The following is a 19,712-nucleotide window of genomic DNA, read 5'->3' as shown; positions in this document are numbered from 1 at the left end:
AAATGTGAGTTTTTATGTTTCTGCTTGTACTACTATTTTTCCCCCCCCTTAATGATCAAAGGCAAAAAGAATTAAGGATGGGGAGGCAGGAACATGGAGCTGAGGCCACAATTGGATCAGTCATGATCTTATTGAGGAGCAGGATTATGTTAATCTTACCCAGCAAAAATCTGGCTAGGTTTCCATTTGATTTTTAATGCTAACTGTGCCAGTGTGCAGCTTGATGTTGTGTATTACTTTCAAATTACGTCTGAAATGTCGTTATGTGAGAGTTCCTCCACTGGTTTACTCTGCTTCATTCTTTGTGTAAGGTCAGACCTTGGTTTCAGAAGGTTAGGGTGGAGAGAAATTCATTCATGTAGCACTGCGACATGCAGACTGGCACGGATTCCCAGGGACAGGCAGGGCCCGGAGCCACCTCTTGCTTGTTAATATTGTGAACTTCATTCACAGATATTTTAGGATTAAGTTTGCTCACTGAGCTGGAAGGTTCGTTTTCAGACATTTTGACACCATTCTAGGTAACATCATCAGTGAGCCTCTGGTGAAGCGCTGGTGTTATGTCCCACTTTCTATTTATGTGTTGAGGTTTCCTTGGGGTGGTGATGTCATTTCCTGTTCTTTTTCTCAGAGGATCGTAGATTGATTTGGAGCCAATGTGTTTGTTGATGGAGTTCCGGTTGGAATGCCATGCTTCTAGGAATTCTCGTGCATGTCTCTGTTTGGCTTGTACTAGGATGGATGTGTTGTCCCAATCAAAGTGGTGTCCTTCCTCATCTGTATGTAAGGATACTAGTGATAGTGGGTCATGTCGTTTTGTGGCTAGTTGATGTTCATGTATCCTGGTGGCTAGCTTTCTGCCAGTTTGTCCAATGTAGTGTTTGTCACAGTTCTTGCAAGGTGTTTTGTAAATGACGTTCATTTTGCTTGTTGTCTGTATAGAGTCTTTTAAGTTCATTAGCTGCTGTTTTAGTGTGTTGGTGGGTTTGTGGGCTACCCTGATGCCAAGAGGTCTGAGTAGTCTGGCAGTCATTTCTGAGATGTCTTTGATGTAGGGGAGAGTGGTTATGGTTTTTGGGCACGTTTTGTCTGTTTGTTGATGTGTATTAAGAACCAAATACATACACACCAGACACCACCAACCTCCTCAGCAAGGACAACATCATCAAGATAGTAGACCTATGCCTTACTATCCACTTCACTTTCAATAGCAAAACCTACAGACAAACCAACGGAACACCCATGAGATCTCCGATATCAGGGTTCTTAGCAGAGGCAGTAACGCAGAGACTCAAACAAACAGCTCTGCCAACCACCCAACCCAAACTTTGGGTCCGCTACGTGGATGACACCTTTGTCAACACTGAACGAAACAAATTAGAGGAAACCTTCAAGACCATTACTAATATCCTTGCTGGCATAAAATGCACAAAAGAGGAGGAAAACAACAACAAACTGCCATTCTTTGACTGTTCGCTCTACACTGTAGTTTGGAGGGAGGCAAATGTTGTTCCTCTTTTCAAGAAAGGGAATAGGGAAATCCCTAGAAATTACAGACCAGTCAGTCTTATATCTGTGGTCAGCAAGGTTTTGGAAAGAATTCTGAGGGATAGGATTTATGACTATTTGGAAAAGCATAGTGTGATTAAAGGGAGTCAGCCTGGCTTTGTGAGGGGCAGGTCATGCCTTACAAATCTTATTGAGTTCTTTGAGGAAGTCACGAGACAGGTTGATGAGGGTCGAGCAGTGGATGTGGTGTACATGGACTTCAGCAAGGCATTTGATAAGGTTCCCCACGGCAGGCTCATTCATAAAGTCAGGAGGTATGGGATACAGGGTGATTTGGGTGTCTGGATTCAGAACTGGTTGGCTGACAAGAGGCAAAGAGTGGTTGTAGATGGTAAGTATTCTGCCTGGAGGTCAGTGCTGAGTGGTGTCCCACAGGGCTCTGTTCCTGGGCCTCTACTCTTTGCAGTTCTTATAAATGATTTGGATAAGGAGATTGAGGGGTGGGTTAGTATGTTTGCTGATGACACAAAGGTTGGAGGTGCTGTTGATAGTATTGAGACCTATTGCAGGCTTCAGTGAGACATTGACAGAATGTAGAGCTGGGCTGAGAAATGGCAGATGGAGTTCAACCTGGATAAATGCGAAGTGATGCATTTTGGAAGGTCAAACTTAAATGCTGAATATAGGATTAAAGGCAAGATTCTCGGCAGTGTGGAGGAACAGCGGGATCTTGGTGTTCAAGTGCATAGCTCCCTCAAAGTTGGATTATCCCCAGGTGGATAAGGTTGTTAAGAAAGCATATGGTGTTTTGGCTTTCATTAACAGGGGGATTGAGTTTAAGAGCCACGAGGTTATGCTGCAGCTCTACAAAACCCTGGTGAGACCACACTTGGAATATTGTGTCCAGTTCTGGTCACCCTATTATAGGAAAGATGTGGAGTCTTTGGAGAGGGTGCAAAGGAGGTTTACCAGGATGCTGCCTGGACTGGAGGGCTTGTCTTACGAGGAGAGGTTGACTGAGCTCGGACTTTTCTCTCTGGAGAGAAGGAGGAAGAGAGGTGACCTGATCAAGGTGTACAAGGTAATGAGAGGCATGGATAGAGTTGATAGCCAGAGACTTTTCCCCAGGGCAGGATTGACTGCCCAGAGGGGTCACAGTTTTAAGGTGTTAGGAGGAAGGTATAGAGGAGACGTCAGAGGGAGGTTCTTCACCCAGCGAGTTGTGAGCGCATGGAAGAGTTTGCCAGTGGTAGTCGTGGAAGCAGAGTCATTAGTGACATTTAAGCGACTGCTGGACCTGCACATGGACAGCAGTGAATTGAGGGGAATGTAGGTTAGGCTATTTTATTTTTGGATTAGGAATATTCCACGGCACAACATCGTGGGCTGAAGGGCCTGTACTGTGCTGTAATTTTCTATATGTTCTATCCTTACATACAGATGAGGAAGGACACCGCTTTGATTGGGACAACACATCCATCCTAGGACAAGCCAAACAGAGACATGTACGAGAATTCCTAGAAGCATGGCATTCCAACTGGAACTCCATCAACAAACACGTTGATTTGGAGCCAATCTACCACCCTCTGAGAAAAAGAACAGGAAATGACATCACCAACGCAGGAAATGACATCACCAACCCAAGGAAACCTCAACACATAAATAGAAAGTGGGACATAACACCAGCGCTTCACCAGAGGCTCGCTGATGATGTTACCTAGAATGGTGACGAAACTTCCAGCTCAGCGAGCAAACTTAGATCCAGAACCTCAACCTGAGCTACAAATCTTCTCAAAGCTCGCTAACAGATACTTTAATCAACCTGTTCAGAGATGTCGTTACATCATCTGGAGCAGGGAGGGCTTGAACCCGATCTGCTGGTTCAGAGGTAGTGACTCTACCACTGCACCTCAGGAACCCCGTTATACTTTGTTTATATAATTGAAGAATACCATGTAGCTATATGGGTGACAGTCCATGACACAATTGTCCCAGTGAAACAATGCAAGTTATGTGAAAGAACTACTTGGTTCAATACTGCAGCTATTGTGTCAATGCTTCCAGAGGCTTGTAGTGATTTGCTTACCTTACTTGTATACAGTCTGATCCTTTCTTTTTTTCTTTTGATTTGACTCGTATTTGGAATCAAACTCTTTCAAACAGCCTGAACTTGGAATGTTAATTTAGTTTCTCTGGCCACCAATGTTGCCAGACTTGCTAAGTTTCTCAAGTATTTTCTTGTTTTACTTCAGCCTTTCAGCGTCCGCAGCATTTTGGTTTCACTTAAGCATTAGAAGCATTTAGCAAACAAGATAAAAACCATACGGACACAGTTGACCTTTCATCAAGTAAACAGTGCAGTTTTCAGGGAATACCGTGTACATGCAAAATTCTATTCCTTGCATATTAAGCATTGTATTAAATATCAGTCATGATAATGGATGGAATGTTGAGAGGTTAATTTGTTTAAATAATTTTATTCTTGGTGCCATGGTGTCTGAGGACGAACAATCTCAAGTATTTATAGCATGTACCAGATGCAGAATTCAATTATCTCTTGTCACTACTGCTTGGAAGAAAGCAATTAGAATGTGCTATTTTACATTTAGATTTTTACAGTTACAATGTTAGCAACAATTTTTTTTCTACTTTTCAATGGCAGATGTAACGCTTAAATTCGAAGATGGGAGTATTAATGGCCACAAGTCTTTGTTGATTTCTAGCTGTGAGTGGATGGCAGCTATGTTTGGAGGGTCTTTTCTGGAGAGCTCAAACAAAGAGGTTAGTGCAATGAGCGTTATATTCTTAGAGAAGAAGCACTAGTTGTAATCTTGTATTGTAAATTAGAGTAAAGGATTAACATTGTATTGTATGTAACTTGTTTCGAGGCTCCCCACATAATACATTGAGCACCTGAACAATGCAGATCAGGGAAGATTTTTAGAGCCTGCCCTGTGTTAGCTGATTTTTGTTTTTGTAGAGACAAAAAAAACTGCAGATGCTGGAATGCAAAGTGGGCAAACAAGAGGCTGGAAAAACACAGGAAGTCAGGTAGCAGTCCTCGAGAAGAGCTATTTCTGAATCGTTGACAACTACTCTCTTCCAGATGCTGCTTGGCTTGCTGTATTCCTCCAGCCTCCTGTTTGTCTACCTTTGTTTATGTAGTGGTGGGAATGCCTACAGTTAGTTTTGTGCCTCTGTGGTGGGGAGTTCCAACAATTCCTTTCCTAGTTATGGCCTCTTCTGTTTGTTTAATTACATAGAAAAGAAGGAACCAAGCTCAGTTGTGATGCTAAGTATCTTCCTGATGTCCAGGGTTGGATTTTCTCTCTCTCCCTTTCATCTCTTTTAAGCTGCACTGAGGTATTAAAAGTAGTGAAATATACCACCATTGTCTTGCTGCCTCAGTAGTGTTCCCAAAATCCTTGCACTACAAATCTCATTAAAACCTGGTGGTCGAGAGGACAGTCCTCTCAGATTCCATTGCTTCCCTGCTATCCCACAAGAGACACAAGTAGAGATGCCCATGGAGCCTCTGTTTTGGTGCAGTTTTCTCACAATACCATCACTAAACCTGATGTCTTTTAGACACTGCTTCAATATCAGCAGCACAACACTGTCCAAGTGGTGCATATCACAGGGAGAGGCCATTTTGGATTTTCTAACTGGAGACTGCAGAAACTGTTTACTCAGTGATTTCACTTCATTGATTCTTGCCCTAGAATTCCTATGAAGACTTGTTCCTACCTAACTTGTTATAATGAGTGCTTGAGAAAGTAACTTGCTGAGCTGGGGAATGGATTTCCAGATGGGAATCCCTCCGTTCCTGTGTTTGAAGAGGAGTTTGTGGAAGTTGCTGCATTTGAGGCTCCTACAGTGTGGCAGAAAAGGCGTGGTTTTAATCATCAGTACTCTCTCCTCAGGGTTTATGGACTCTGAATGCCTTATAGATTTTTGATTCAGAAGGCTTCACTTGCCTTGGAGGTCCAGCCAGCTGCCGGTTGAATACCTGCAGCCCACTTCCATCAGAGAACAACATTGTCTATAATAGGGAAAGTGACCTAAGTATGTTTTTTTTAGTTGCTGCTATTGAAATTGTTCAAGTTTCTTGAAGGGACTTCTGTCATGTTAGTCACAAGCACACTTATTTTTTTAAAAAGTCACTGTACTATTTAAGTGGGCCTTGCAGTTTATCACCTTGGACCTAGTACTTGAGAAACAGTACAGTGAAAGTCTACTTCAGTAGAATGGCAGGATTCCTAACAAGTAGAAAGGGCGAATAAGAGAGCTGGTGTCCAGTTAAAATTTTCATACAACAACACCAGCTTATGATCAGGTAAGACTTTCATTCAGTAGATGTCCAGTTAGTGTGTGTGATTCCAATCATCTTGTCGCGCATATTAATGCCCACTCCACTAGAAGCTATCAGGAAGCTTTTGTCATAATCCAATCTACCATTATCATTCTTCATAGTTTAGAACTTTAGGAGAATTATTTGGTGAACAGGGCTCATTGTACAGTGAAAACTTATGATGCCAATAAGACTCTAATAGACATATTGAGGCCATGAGTTTGTGAATTTCAATAAAGCTGTCTACGGACGTTCTGAAGTTTTCATAAAGCGAGGGTAGATGCACTACAGCTAATGTCAAGGTAGACTACTGCATCCTGCAAAATGTATAGCAGAAAGGGCTATTACTTCCTGATGCTGTAGAAGATTACTATGATAAAGATGTTTTCAGAGACCCCTTCAAACGTGAGTACAGGGAACAGACTGGAGAGCTATCTGCTTGCAACTAGTCAAACAAGTCAACAACTAACGACCAAAAGCTTTAATTTGAGCAGAAGGAAAACAAAATCGGTTAATCTGCCCTTCCTGCCTCATTCACAGTTGATTAGTAAAGACATACATTCCTAAAGGTTTCTTTACCATACATTACATTCTTTTGTGTATCACCAGCCAGACCCACTAAGATGTAAATATCAATACGTAGAAGGTTTGGCTGTGCACACTGACAACATCCTGTCATCCTCTTAGCAAAAATGTTTCTTCAATTTCTCCTCTAATCCTTCTACCAGTTACTTTAACTCTATGCCCTCCATTCTTTGACCTGTCTACTAAGATAAATAGGTTATCCCTATTTACTATGTCTAAGCCCCTCATAATTTGCTACCCCTTAAATATGTTACTATTCGGTCTCCTCTGTGTCAAGAAAACAAAACGTATTCTATCTTTCCTCGTAGCTAAAAATTTTCATTCTTCATAGGACTCCTTTGTACCTTGTGCTGTGCAATTGCACATTTTCTGTAATGTGGTGACCAAAACTGCAAGTAGTACTTGAGCAGTTGTCTAACTCGTCTTGAATATAGTTCTAGCATAACCTTGTTGCTCTTGTATTCTATACCAGAAGAAAGGCGTGCCATATGCTGCCTTATCCACCTGGTTGACCTAATTTGCTACCTTTAAAGTTCTGTGAAGAATGCTCAAAGGGTCTTCTGCACCTCCTCTGCACTCCTTTCTTATACTACTAAGCATTTTCCGTTGGCAAGCATTCCCTTGCTTTGTTGCACCTCCCAAAATATTTCTCATTCTCCAGATTGAATTTCATTTTTCACTTTTCTGTCCAACTTGGCAGACTATCTATTTGCCTGCAGTCTTTCCTCTTCACTGTCACACCCATGCCCACGTTTTGTATCTGCTAACTTCTTTTGTATTTATGAACAAAAAACAAAGTTGCTGATAAAGCTCAGCAGGTCAGGCAGCATCTGTGAAGGAGAAAACAGTGTGAACTTTTCAGGTCTGACCCTGAAATGTCAGACCCGAAACGTTAACTCTGTTTTCTCTTTCACAGATGCTGCCAAACCTGTTGGGCTTTTCTGGCAACTTTTGTTTTTTATTCCTGATTTACAGCATCTGCAATTCTTTTGGTTTTTCTTTTGCATTTATGTTTGTTTCTAAATCATTAATATAAACTACAAAAAGCAAGGAACTAAGTCCTGAGTCCTGTAGAATCCCATTGGGGTTCCAGTCGCGTTCTATTTGCATAAAAAAACCTACTAGTGGCTTCCTGCCACGTAGTCATTTCAGATCCAATTTGCTGTTCTACAATGGAGTCCAAAGGTTTTTGTTTCTTAACCAGCCCCTTGTGTGGAAGTTTGTCAAATGCCTTGCTAATAACCATGTAGACCACAATCATTGTACCGCCGTCACCAATTTTGCTTTTACCTGATTAAAAAAAATCAATTAATTATCAAATATTCTGGAATGTACAGGTAGTCTTAGTAGTGGTGACCATAAAACTATCACCTCTTGGTTTGCTAACATTCTTTAGGGAAAGAAATCCGCTAATCTTACCTAGTATGGCTTACGTGTGATTCCAGATTCACAACGTATTGATTTTTATATATGTTGACTTTTAACTGCCCGCTGAAATGGTTTAGTAAGGCGACGAATTGAAGTAATTAGGGATGAACAACAACTGCTGGCTTTGCCAATGATAGCCATGTCTTATTCAGAAAAAAGTTGGAAGTCAGATTTGTGACTAGAAGGACGTTTACAATGGAGTTTTGCAAGGCTCAATACTAGATTCTTTGATTTTAGTGGTATACATCAATGATGTAATGTTACATGTAGGGGACATGATTATGAAGTTTGCAGATGATACAAAAATTGGCCATGTTGTTGATCAGTGAAGAAAACTGGTAAAAATATCAATGAGATAGTAGGAACTGCCAATGCTGGAGAATCTGAGATATCACTGTGTAGAGCTGGATGAACATAGCAGGCTAATCAGCATCAGAGGAGCAGGAAAAGCCGATGTTTCGGATCGAGACCCTTCTTCATTACTGAACAAGGGTCTCAACCCGAAACATCAGCTTTTCTTCTCCTCTGATGCTGCTTGGCCTGCTGTGTTCATCCAGCTCTACATCATGTTATACCAAAAATATCAATGCTGCTGGTTAGATAGGAAAAAATATAGCAATGAAATTCGATGTAGAGAACCTTGTGTATGCATTGGCAGAGGAAAAATGAGGCTAGGGATACACAGTAGGTGCCCATATTCTGAGATGTGTAGAGAAACAGTGGGGTCTTGGATTGCGTATTCTCAGATCCCTGAAGTTAGTACAACAAGTAGATGAGATAGTCAAGAACACATGAGAAGCTTTCCTTTACTGGTGAAGGCTCAGTGTCTGAGAGCAGGGAGATTGTTAGAACTGTATGGAACACTGGTTAGAGCACAGACAGTGTATTGTATACATTAATCTCATTATAGGAAGGAAGTGATCACATTTTGGAGGATACGGAGGAGATTTACAAGGATGTAGCCAGGAATGGGGAATTTCGGTTATGAAAGGTTGGATGAGCTGAGTTCATTTCTTGTGGAATAAAGAGGAGTTCTCATTGAAGCTCCTAAAATTATAAAGGACATTTTTCCCTTGCAGAGAGGTTAATAACAAGGAGCCATGAGGGTGCTATAGGGCCTGATATTCACTGCCTGAATAGATGGTTGCAGCAAAAACACTCATCACATTTCAAGTAAACAAAATTGGATATCATTTGAGATTATTACCATAGACAGTTCCTGACAGTAACTGTTTAGACTGTTCTTAATAACATGAGAAACTCCATGTAAAGTGTTGCAGATATGTACAGGTTCTCATTGTTGCAATCACATGCATAGAAATTGTCCTTTCTGCCAGCAGACCAGCTGCCAAGTAATGCTCCCAAGTAATGCATTCCAGTTCCCAACTTCCTTTCTCATACAGCTGTTAGCAAACGTTGGTTTAATCTGATACAATAAGTATGTAATTACCAATTTGAAAAATGTAATAAAGCAGGAGTCTTAGCATTTTTCAAGGCACAGAATAGATTTATGATGGTCTTGTAAATTGATTTTAATTCAAATTTTTGGTGCAGATTTTCATCTATATGATATTATATAAATACTTTTCATTAACACAAATATATTCTACAGCATTTGAGAACAAAGTTTGGTCATATAAAAATATGTTGCCTTTACTTACAGGTCTACTTTCCCAACACAAGCAAGACTTGCATGCAAGCAGTTCTGGAATACCTGTACACCAACCAATTCTCGTTCAGTTCAAAGCTTGACCCGATTGAGCTGATTGTCTTGGCAAACAGGTTGTGCCTTCCACGTTTTGTGGCTCTGACAGGTCAGTGTTTAAAAAAAGGACAAGAAGCCATTTAACGCATTAGGCAAGAAATAATTCTGACTGCCAGAATAAATATTTTACCACTAGTCTTCCAAAAATAATGTTGCACTGGTCGAGACCAATTGTAACATAACAGGAGGTTAGGATCCATTTATTCCATCTGTAAAATAAAACAGGAAAATGAATGCTTGGAGGTAGAGATTAGATCAAATTCTGTTTGGTCCTACCTCATCAATGTTTGCCTTGGAGGATTTGGAAACATTTTTTCACCAAATGACTTCCTTAATATCATGTACTGGATGGAAACATTCTAGATTATTTTGATGGTATTTGGCTATATTCCATTTAATCAATATTTGAGTAATTTTGTGTTTGTTTACCATTTCTCTGTAATGTAATTGTTTACGTTGCTCCTTTACAGAACAATATGCTGTGCAGGAGTTGTTGAAATCAGTAAAAGAAGGTGATGATATTGATGGGGAAGTGTTGACATACTTGGAACTGGCGCAAGTAGGTCATTTCCTCGGTGATGTACATTATTGAACTTTAGTGACAGCTGGTATAAAGCCTTATGGTAGATAAAGCACTAAGAAACCAATTATGATACAAGTCTAATTTTAATCATTCTTTCTTGGACTATTTCTCAATACCATAAGAAGGCAAAATGAAGCATGTTACTTGGGATTTATTGGCAATGAATGTCTTACTATGTGGAATCAGTAGGCATTGTGATATTGAGGGATTGCTGCACTGTTGGGGGTGCTGTGTTTTAAATGATTTGCTAAATCAAGGGTTCTCAGCTAGATTTAAAAATATACAACAGCACTTTTTCAGAGAAGAGTTATCCACAAGTGTATGAATTGGCTGCCACATTTCCTACATTTGCAGTAGTGATTACATCTTGAGTACTTCATTGGGTGTAAGTTGTTTTGCAATGTTGTAACAGTTGATAACTGCAGTAATTTCCTTTTATTAATCTCTTTAGTGAGAGCTGCCTTGATATTCTTGAGGGATTCTGCAATATCTTATGCTGCAGATCTTCAGGACTGAAATTTGAAACCATAACATTTAGATGTGTAAAATGAAAAAGAAAAACTAAATCTCAAGTATCAGTAGCCTCACTACAACTGAGGCCTGCAAATTTGATTTTCTAAAGACAACAGTTTTAGAGTGACTGATTTCCATGAAGTAAATGCAAAATATTTGAGTTTTTAAACCTTAGAAAAAAGCTGAAATCTGTACACATCGAATCAGTGGCAAGGTGCTCCCCAATCTTTCACAACAACCCCTGCCACTCCCATGCCCCCTCTGAGGGAGATATCCAGGAAATACAGTAAGTTGTATGGATGCCCATGCCTTGTATGTCAATGTTTTTATCTCTGAGATTAAACTATTAAAAAACAATAAAAGAGTAGGTCATTCACCACCCCCCCCCCCCCACCCCCCGCAACTCCCCATAACCTGCTCCACCATTCAACAAGATGATGACTGATCTGGTATTCCTAATGTCCACTTTTCTGCCCGTTCCCATAACCCTTGATTCCCTGACTGAGCAAGAGTCTATCTATCTATCTCGGCCTTTAAATACACATGGAGACTCTGCTCCACAGCGCCCCATGGCAAGGAGTTCCAAATACTCAGTCATTTGAGAGAAGAAATTCCTCTGCCTCTCAGTCTTAAATTGATGCTCCCTCACCCTGAGACTATGGCCTCTGTTCCTAGATTCTCCTATGAGGGAATCATCCATCAAATCCCTTAAAAATCATGTTTCAATGAGATCACCTCTTATTCTTCTAAACGCCAATGAGCCCCAACCTGTTTAGCCTTTGCTCATAAGCCAATCCCTCAGCACCTAATGAACCTTCTCTAAACAGCCTCCAAAGAAATAATTATGTTTTTTGAATAAGGGGACCAAAACTGCTCATGGTATTCTAGATGGGGCTGGTGAGACCACTTGTGCACCTGCAGTGAGACTTCTCTACAGTTTACCCCAACCCTTGAAATAAGGGCCAACATTCCATTAGCTTTCCTGATTACCTGCTGTGCATGTGTGCTAACTTTCTGTGCTTTGTGCACAAGTAACCTCAAGTCCCTTTGTGTTGTAGCTTTAAAGTTTTTCTCTGTTTAAATAATGCTCTGCTCTTTTGTTCTCCCTTCCAAAATAAACAATTTAGGAGACCTCTGTTGTCAGAACCCCTGCTGTGCCACACTTCAAACAATAAAGTGACTGACCAGTTTTGAGGGGTATGATTTTTAACAGCAGGCAGAGTTAGTGGGAGAACAGTAGCAGTTTTCCACAACTGAAAGAGCATTGGCAGAGATAATGGGAACTGCAGATGCTGGAGATTCCAAGATAATAAAATGTGAGGCTGGATGAACACAGCAGGCCAAGCAGCATCTCAGGAGCATTGGCAGTTCTGTTTATAGAGCAACTGTGCTTTTGAATCGTGGATGGTACCAGATGAGATCGCCGATTTACAAACTCAGTTATGGGAATATTGGACAAGCTGGATCTTTATGTTCTGTCAAGCCAGATTATAACCTTTTTAAAGAATTGAATTTGGAAAAACTAAGTCAAAAAGTAAGCAGTGGGATTCCAGGATTGAATTAAATTGTCAAGAAAAGCCTTTATTATACAAACTTGAACAAAACAAGTATAAGGAATAATAAATAAATCAGTAAATAAGATAACGATCCTAAATTATCTTAGACTCTAACAATCAGAATGAACATAAGTTAACAAACTGGTGTAACATCATACAAACTGCACTTCAAATGATTAACATGTTCCAGATAGATCCCAGCCAAATGTTAATGACACTGAGTTACTAAATCTCATTGAAACTTGGTTGTCCTTGAAGATGAAGAGTTAGAATCCTTGCAGAGATTGCCGTGACCAATGAAGGCTTTGAGTGTAGGAGTTGGGACATTAGGTTAGAGTTGTACAAATTGTTGGTGAGGCTGCACTTCGTATACAGTTTTGGTCACTCTGTTATAGGAAAGACATAGTTAAATTGGAAAGTATGCAAAGAAGATTTTACAAGGGTGTTGTCAGAATTAGTAGGCCTGAGTTACAGGGAGAGATTGGACAGGATATGACTTTATTCCTTGGAACTATGGGAGAGTGAGTGATGATCTTATTGAGGCATTCAAAAAATCATGAGGAGCATAGATTGGATGAATGCATATCATCTTTTTCCCAGTGATGGGGAATTGAAAACTAGAGGGCATAGGTTTAAGGTGAGAGGGGACGTTTTTAAGAAGGACCTGAGGGGCAACTTCTTCAGACAGAGTGGTGCGTATATGGAATGGGCTGCTGGAGCAAGTGGTTGAGACAGGTACAATAGCAACATTTAAAAACATTTGGATAGGTACATGGATGGGAAGGGTTTAAGAGGGATATGGACCAAATGTGGGCAACTGGAACTGAGTGGGCACTATGGTCAGCATGGACCAGATTGGGCCCAAGGGCCTGTTTCCATGCTGTATTGCTGTATGACTCTGTAACTCTAGCCCTGGATCATCCTACAGCCTTTCCAATTTTGACTGCTTCCCCAACTACTCCATTACATCTAATTATCAACACAACTTTAATTTCTAGCAAATAGCTGGCTTAACAGAGTTGCCACTTAATTTCTCTAAGCTCCAATCTTTTTCAGCTGTGTCCAGTAAATACTGTAGGTTCCTAAGTTTCACTTTCAGCTACAGGGAACTATCTATAGCTTACAGAGCTTATTTTTGCCTAAATCTTTTTCTGTGACATGGAGCCATCGTTTCCTGTGACTTTGCCTAAATTCTAACTGTCTTTCATCTAGTAAGGACAGTGGTTCTTCTGCTTCAGCAATTTCCCAGCTCCAAAATGCAACTAACTTCCCAACTAAAGCACAGACATCTTGAAACCAGAGAATCATCTTAAATGCTACTCATCTTCATGATGAAAAAGTCTGCTCTGAGCTAATCTCATCGTGACTATTATCCTTCATTTATAGTTTATTCTTTGATCTGATGAAGCAAATGGGGTTTATAGACTTTCAAATTTCATTCAAAGCATTTAACAAATTTAACTTTAATTCTCCAAACAAGAATTTCTCTGGACTGGCATTATGTAAGTAGTGTGTGTTTTCAATTCGGTAAGCCCACTTGCTTTTTCTGATGCTACTTTTTTTAAGCTGTTAGCCTCTTAAAGCAACATGACCCCATCCTTTTAAGTGTAATAGACCTTGCCGCTTCAATTCCATTTTCTACAATTAAAACTTTAATTTATAAAGCTATAAGTTACATTCTAACTAGAATGCATGGGCCATGAACAAGGTAATATAAATCCCAAGATTTTTGTTATAGAATAGTATATTAACTTATTTCTCAGAAATATTTGGAATGATTTTACATTTGTAAATTGGCCTGTGATCTATTTTTGTACAGAATAGCATTGCAAATTTACTACACTGTACTTTGTATATGTTCTTCTGTCATTATACGTGTTGTCAACAGACTAAATATTTCGCTGTAACAAACATGTCCTGGCAGTTGCTGCTCTGTCTCTCCCTATGATGATGTTAGTTGATTGAATAAGGACTTACTTCCTTTTGGCCCATTGCTTCAAATTGTCATAGTATTAAGTTTACATTTGTACCTGATTTATTGATGTAAATTATGGTCTGACTGTTGTTACTCCAGTTCCAAATATGCAGAGACTGAAGAATAACTATCACTTTTAGGAAAGTTTCAGTAGTTCCTCTGGGACAATCACAGGCCATTTCTCATATAAGCATAAGCATTTTTACATAGATATCTTATGTAATACATGTTATAGCAGATCTTAAAACTTCATCTCCGTTCTCTGTATACTTGTAGTTTCATAATGCACATCAACTGGCAGCTTGGTGTTTGCATCACATTTGTACAAGCTACAACAGTGTTTGCTACAAGTTCAGGAAAGAGATAAAGGCAATATCTCCTGGTAAGAAACTAAATATTTACTCTGGTTTATTCATATGACTAATTAAATTTCAGAGACATGGTAATATAAAGGTTTAGTAATCCCTTCTTCCACCTCCAGGCACTGTATTTGAATCTAAGCCAGACTGATTAGAATAAAGCAGCTGTTTGTTGATTTTATGTAAAACTGTTTAGATGCTATGAGGCACATAACTAAAAATCAAAGTCAACAGCAAATTATTCTTATTGAGAACCAAGATGATAGGTGATATCTTGTTGTGACAGCTTGGAAAATAATATAAGCTTGTTGCAACACATCTGAGGTTAGATTAGTGTAATGCTGGCTAAGGCTAACGTGGATCCACATCTAGTATATGTTATACCCTACCCAGGTGTGTTTGGCAGTAATATGGAATGACTGAAGTTGGAAGTGTATTCCACTTCTCAGTATCTTGATGCACATAAACATTCACAGGAAATGTGGGCATTGGATCTGCTGGAATAACACAACCTGTGTTGCACCAAAGTAGTTGCAGAGTGACAGGGAATTAGCTATTCACTTCAGTGTAGCTCCATCAGATTCTTCTCGATTGATGCTCAGCCACCTGCCTCCTTAACTCTCTCTCTGCTACAAGTTCCCTCAACTATGGCTGCAGACATGAATGTTGCAGTGAGCTAGTTATTCTAGGTCTCTAACATTTGAGCTTGAGAACAACTGTGGTAGATTGTTCATCGTTGTTTTCTGTCTCATTAGACAATAGTTTACAGAAAAGGAGACTTCCTGCTAAATAAGGGAACAATATATTTTGTCATGTTCAGTATAATTAAACAATCAACTCATGGTTCAAATTTTTACACAAAGCCATAACCTCACTGTAAAATCCAGTGGACAAGTAAATTCATGTAGAATTTGTTTTAATGACCTTCAAAGCTGACAGCACAATAACAGAAGTGACCTTTACTTTACCTTTTTATCTATGCTGTTTCTGTTAAATAGTAAATAGATAAGATTCTTCTGGTTACACTGGCAGCTGTACCTTTCTGAACTGAGTTCATGTTTATTTAACTGAAAGTTTTAATTACATGGAAACTGAATGTGTCCAAGACACCTGCAAAAGATCATTCCCTTCTTCTTCAAATGGTTACCTTGGAGATGATCTCCATTTTGTTGACTAATGTGTGTTATATCAACAATCTAATGTACACGACAGACTTGTTGCATTGTTTAACTGGATTTAATTGTTTTCTGTAAATTCAACTGCTGGAGTCAACTGCCTCCTCCATTAGTGACCAGCAGCAAATATAGCTTAATCATCAACATTCAAAGTCACTTTATTTATATTTATTAACTTGCTTGATTTGTACCATTGGGTAGTTTTAGTTTTGAGCAAGAATTGGTCATCGAGAGTCAATCAAAGTTAAAGAACAGTCTTCAAAACATTTTTTTTAATTGGATGGTTAGGATCCAGAATGTGCTGCCTGAAAATGTGTTGGAATCATATTTAATTGTGATTTTCAGGGTGAATTGGAGAAGCACGTGAAAAGGAATCATTGGGCTATGGGGAAATACGGAGATCAGGCAAGGGTATGGGACTGAGCTCATCTTGCAGAGAGCACAGCAGGCTGGTCTCCTTTGCCACAAGTATACTTCTAAGTTAATTACTTTGCCGTATTTTTACAAGTACGGGTCAACCTTTACAGACAGCAATCCTCTAGCTCCCAGTATTTATTGTGTACAGGTGTACAATTATGGTTTTCATTCTCATTACATTGACCAAAAACATTTTTATCATCCTTTTAAATTGATTTGTATATGGGAATCTTAACTTTCAGATAAACTATTCAGATTTATAACTCATTTTATTTTTATTTACTAGAAAACCAAGAGTACTTTGAAAAGCACCGTTGGCCGCCTGTGTGGTACCTTAAAGAAGAAGACCATTACCAGCGAGTGAAAAAGGAGCGTGAGAAGGATGAGGTTGCTTTACACAAGCATCACTCAAAACGTAGGTGGTGCTTCTGGCACCATTCTGCAGTTGCCTGAAATCTCTAGGAGAAATCAACTCCGAGCAATCAATCAGACATTCTGTGCATTAATAGGTAGATTAAAATCCCACAAGTGTAATTGTCTCAACTCTCTTGTTTACTGTAAAAACAAACGGCTGGCTGTCTTGGGATAATCTGCCACGTGTATTTAAAGAATCATTGTTGCATTTGAAGCACAACCCTCTCTTGTCCAAAAAAAACACACATGCTTGCTGTAACAAACTGGTCTCATGTGGTGCCTATAGATTGGTTTAAAACACTTTTAATATAGATTACCTGTCAACAGTGACACTTCATTTGTTGGTGACAAGAATTGCCACTGTTGCATTTTAATTCAAAATAAATATTTAATTATTTTTGTACTGGTGTTGGCTATATAATTTTTGTTGTAATAAAATAGAAAGAAAAATGTCATTTAGTTTCTAGTAAATCTATTTAACTAGAAGGGCTTAGTAATTAATCCATGAAAGGAAGTGACTTGCTTCTGAATGGACCTAAATACACACGAGTAACTCAACAGTTTGCTCTCTTTGTATGTACCTTTCCAGTCATACTGATTTATCTCACTATAATTGTTATTACTGCACAGTTACTATATACCCCAGATATTAGCTTACAAAAAATTTGAAGCTATGGATTATTTAACAATAAAGTTTTGATCTGTTTGAGATTTGAGTGAATTGAATTATTTTAGGCAGTGGAAAAATAATGTACTAAAACCAGGGCAAAATACTGTGGATGTTGGAAATCTAACATTTAAAAAATGGAAATTTCAGGAGGTCAGGCAGCATCCATGGAGAAGCAAACTTAATATTTCAGGACAGAGGTCTTTAAAACCAGTGGAACTGTTCTAACAAAAAGGTCACCCGTTTCTGTCCACTGACCCACTGATCTCCAGCATTTTGTTTATATTTAATGTACTAAAGTTGTTTTCAATCTTATTTTTGCCAAAAATGTTTTCTGCATGTAATTACATTTCAATACCTAAGGTAACATCAAATTAGAGACTGTTGGCTCCAGGCACCAAGTGGCGGGTTCACTTGGTTTGCAGTTTACTTTGCCTTCTACCTTTCTCCTCATTGACCTTTAATTTTTGCATCAATAAAATTAAGTGTTGTGACTGTATCATGGTGGTAATGTGAAATGGCACACCTTTTTTTCTAAAGTGAATCTGATTTTTTTTTCTTTTGCATTTGTTATAATTTCCTTACCAAATACGTTCCACATAAGTAATATTTGTGCTGTTGGTTATCACAGTTGTACGAAATAAATTGTCACTAGGTTACATCTGTAAAATGGCTTTTAAAATAAAATATTGTAACTGATTAGCACAATCTGATAGAAATGGTTGTCAAATAAATCTTTGTCTCTGGTGACCTGGAGGATATTCCAAAGTGCTTTTGTCCATTAAACTTTTGTAGTCTCTGTTGTAATGGCAGGGGTGGGGGCGGGGGAGAGAACAATAGCAGTTGGGATATACACATCATGGTCACACAGACAATCAGATAAGTGGTGTAATCTGGTTTTGACAGTATCGATTGAAGGAAAAAAGCATTGGCAAGTTAACACTGCTCTTCAGATACTACCTAGGCATGCTTTTACTTTTACCTGAAAGGACAAAAAGGGCCTCTTGGATTCAGTGTACTTCTAATTATTTTTCTTATGGGCAAAAAGTATATATGAATATACAATACCAGTGCTTAAAACTGTCCATCCTTGGGCACTTTTTTTTATTAAATGGACCACAAGCTCTTTAGGTTCCCACAACATTCCCTCATTTATTCTCGCACCATGGGTTTCAAAAGCTCTGGTCTCCCGCACAACTGGATAAGATCATAAAATTCAGACCAGCAAACAAAAAGCTATGGAAAGTGACCCAGAAACATTGTAACTGGGTCATGCAGGCTTGGACGAGGTCTTTACCAAGTTAGCACACTGTTTGACTACAAACATCTACCTTTGACTTAAGGTAAAGTAAAATATTGTTTCCCTACCAGTCAATAAGCCCGTTTACACATCCACTGTCTCGCCTCTACAATTTTTTTAATATTACGTACACCTTGATTACGTTCCTTGATTTCTATAGGACCAGTGACCCCAGCACTGAGAGGATGGATAAAAATCACAAACTGACAATATGATTAAAGTGTAGTTTGTTTCTTTTAAAAGAAAATGTGCATGAGTCACAAAGCAAACATCAAGAATGATTGCTTTATAAATAGCAAATTGTCAATAAGTCAGTACCATGGTGTAAATTTCCTAGAATATTGTTGATACAGATCAAAAATAACTTTTGCAATGTCATAATTATAAAACAGCAACTTGCATTTCTGTAGCATGTTTACAGTAATAAAACAGCTGAAAATGCCTCCAAAGCATCAAGCAAACTTTACACTAGGGCATGTGAATGGTGTGTGACCAATAACTTGGCCAAAGAGGTAAGCATTAATGAGTATTATAAAAGAGGAAAAGTTGGAAATGGAGCAATTTAAAGCAGCAACTTCAGAGTTCAGGACCTGGCCTGACCTTAATATAAAGCCTACAGTTGACCATGTGCAAAAAGCCAGAATTGAAATGACACAAAGTTCTCGCAGATGCAGGGCTGGTGTTAGAATTAAGGTGGGATGAGACCATGGAGAAATTTGAAAACAATGTGAAAGTCTTACATCGAAGCATTGTCCCAGATTAGAATGCATTACAAGGATAAAATACTGTGGATACTTGAAATCAGAAATAATGCTGGAGAAACTCCGCAGGTCTGGCAGCCTCTGGAGAGACAGTTAATGACTTCAGAACTTCAGTGAGCTACAGGGATGGTAGATGAATTGGACAGTGTCTTGGAGTTATGTATAAGAACAAGGCTACTGATGAACTAAGACAGGATGCAGATGAGGGATGTCACAAGCAGTAAGCTGAGATTTTATTAAGTTCAAATTGAACTGGTTGCGTCCAGACAAAGCAATAGAATGAATAAATGATGGCTTCAACTTCCATTGTAGGAAATCTCTGCTTAATTTCCCATGTATCAGCAAGCAGCATGA

At 39.0% G+C, this 19,712-nt stretch overlaps 1 protein-coding gene across 5 annotated transcripts in view; it reads left to right on the top strand.

Annotated features, from left to right (window-relative positions):
* rhobtb1 (Rho related BTB domain containing 1) overlaps nucleotides 1–18,037 on the top strand; it is a 74,295-nt gene extending 56,258 nt beyond the window's left edge. For 4 of the 5 annotated variants that reach the window (XM_048551403.2, XM_048551405.2, XM_048551406.2 and 1 more), the window contains 5 exons: nucleotides 4,172–4,290; nucleotides 9,537–9,687; nucleotides 10,109–10,197; nucleotides 14,542–14,647; nucleotides 16,503–18,037. In XM_048551403.2, coding sequence (XP_048407360.1) covers nucleotides 4,172–4,290; nucleotides 9,537–9,687; nucleotides 10,109–10,197; nucleotides 14,542–14,647; nucleotides 16,503–16,669 — 632 coding nt within the window. In that variant the 3' untranslated portion in view covers nucleotides 16,670–18,037. Of the gene's footprint in view, nucleotides 1–4,171; nucleotides 4,291–9,536; nucleotides 9,688–10,108; nucleotides 10,198–14,541; nucleotides 14,648–16,502 lie in introns of those variants that run through there. The other variant, XM_048551407.2, reaches the window with a different exon arrangement.
* Nucleotides 18,038–19,712: the final 1,675 nt, after the last annotated feature.

Source organism: Stegostoma tigrinum, chromosome 20 (genome assembly GCF_030684315.1).
Source record: "Stegostoma tigrinum isolate sSteTig4 chromosome 20, sSteTig4.hap1, whole genome shotgun sequence".
Taxonomy (NCBI): domain Eukaryota; kingdom Metazoa; phylum Chordata; class Chondrichthyes; order Orectolobiformes; family Stegostomatidae; genus Stegostoma; species Stegostoma tigrinum.
Note: the sequence above shows the minus strand (reverse complement) of the source record. Positions and strands in the feature narration are given on the sequence as shown.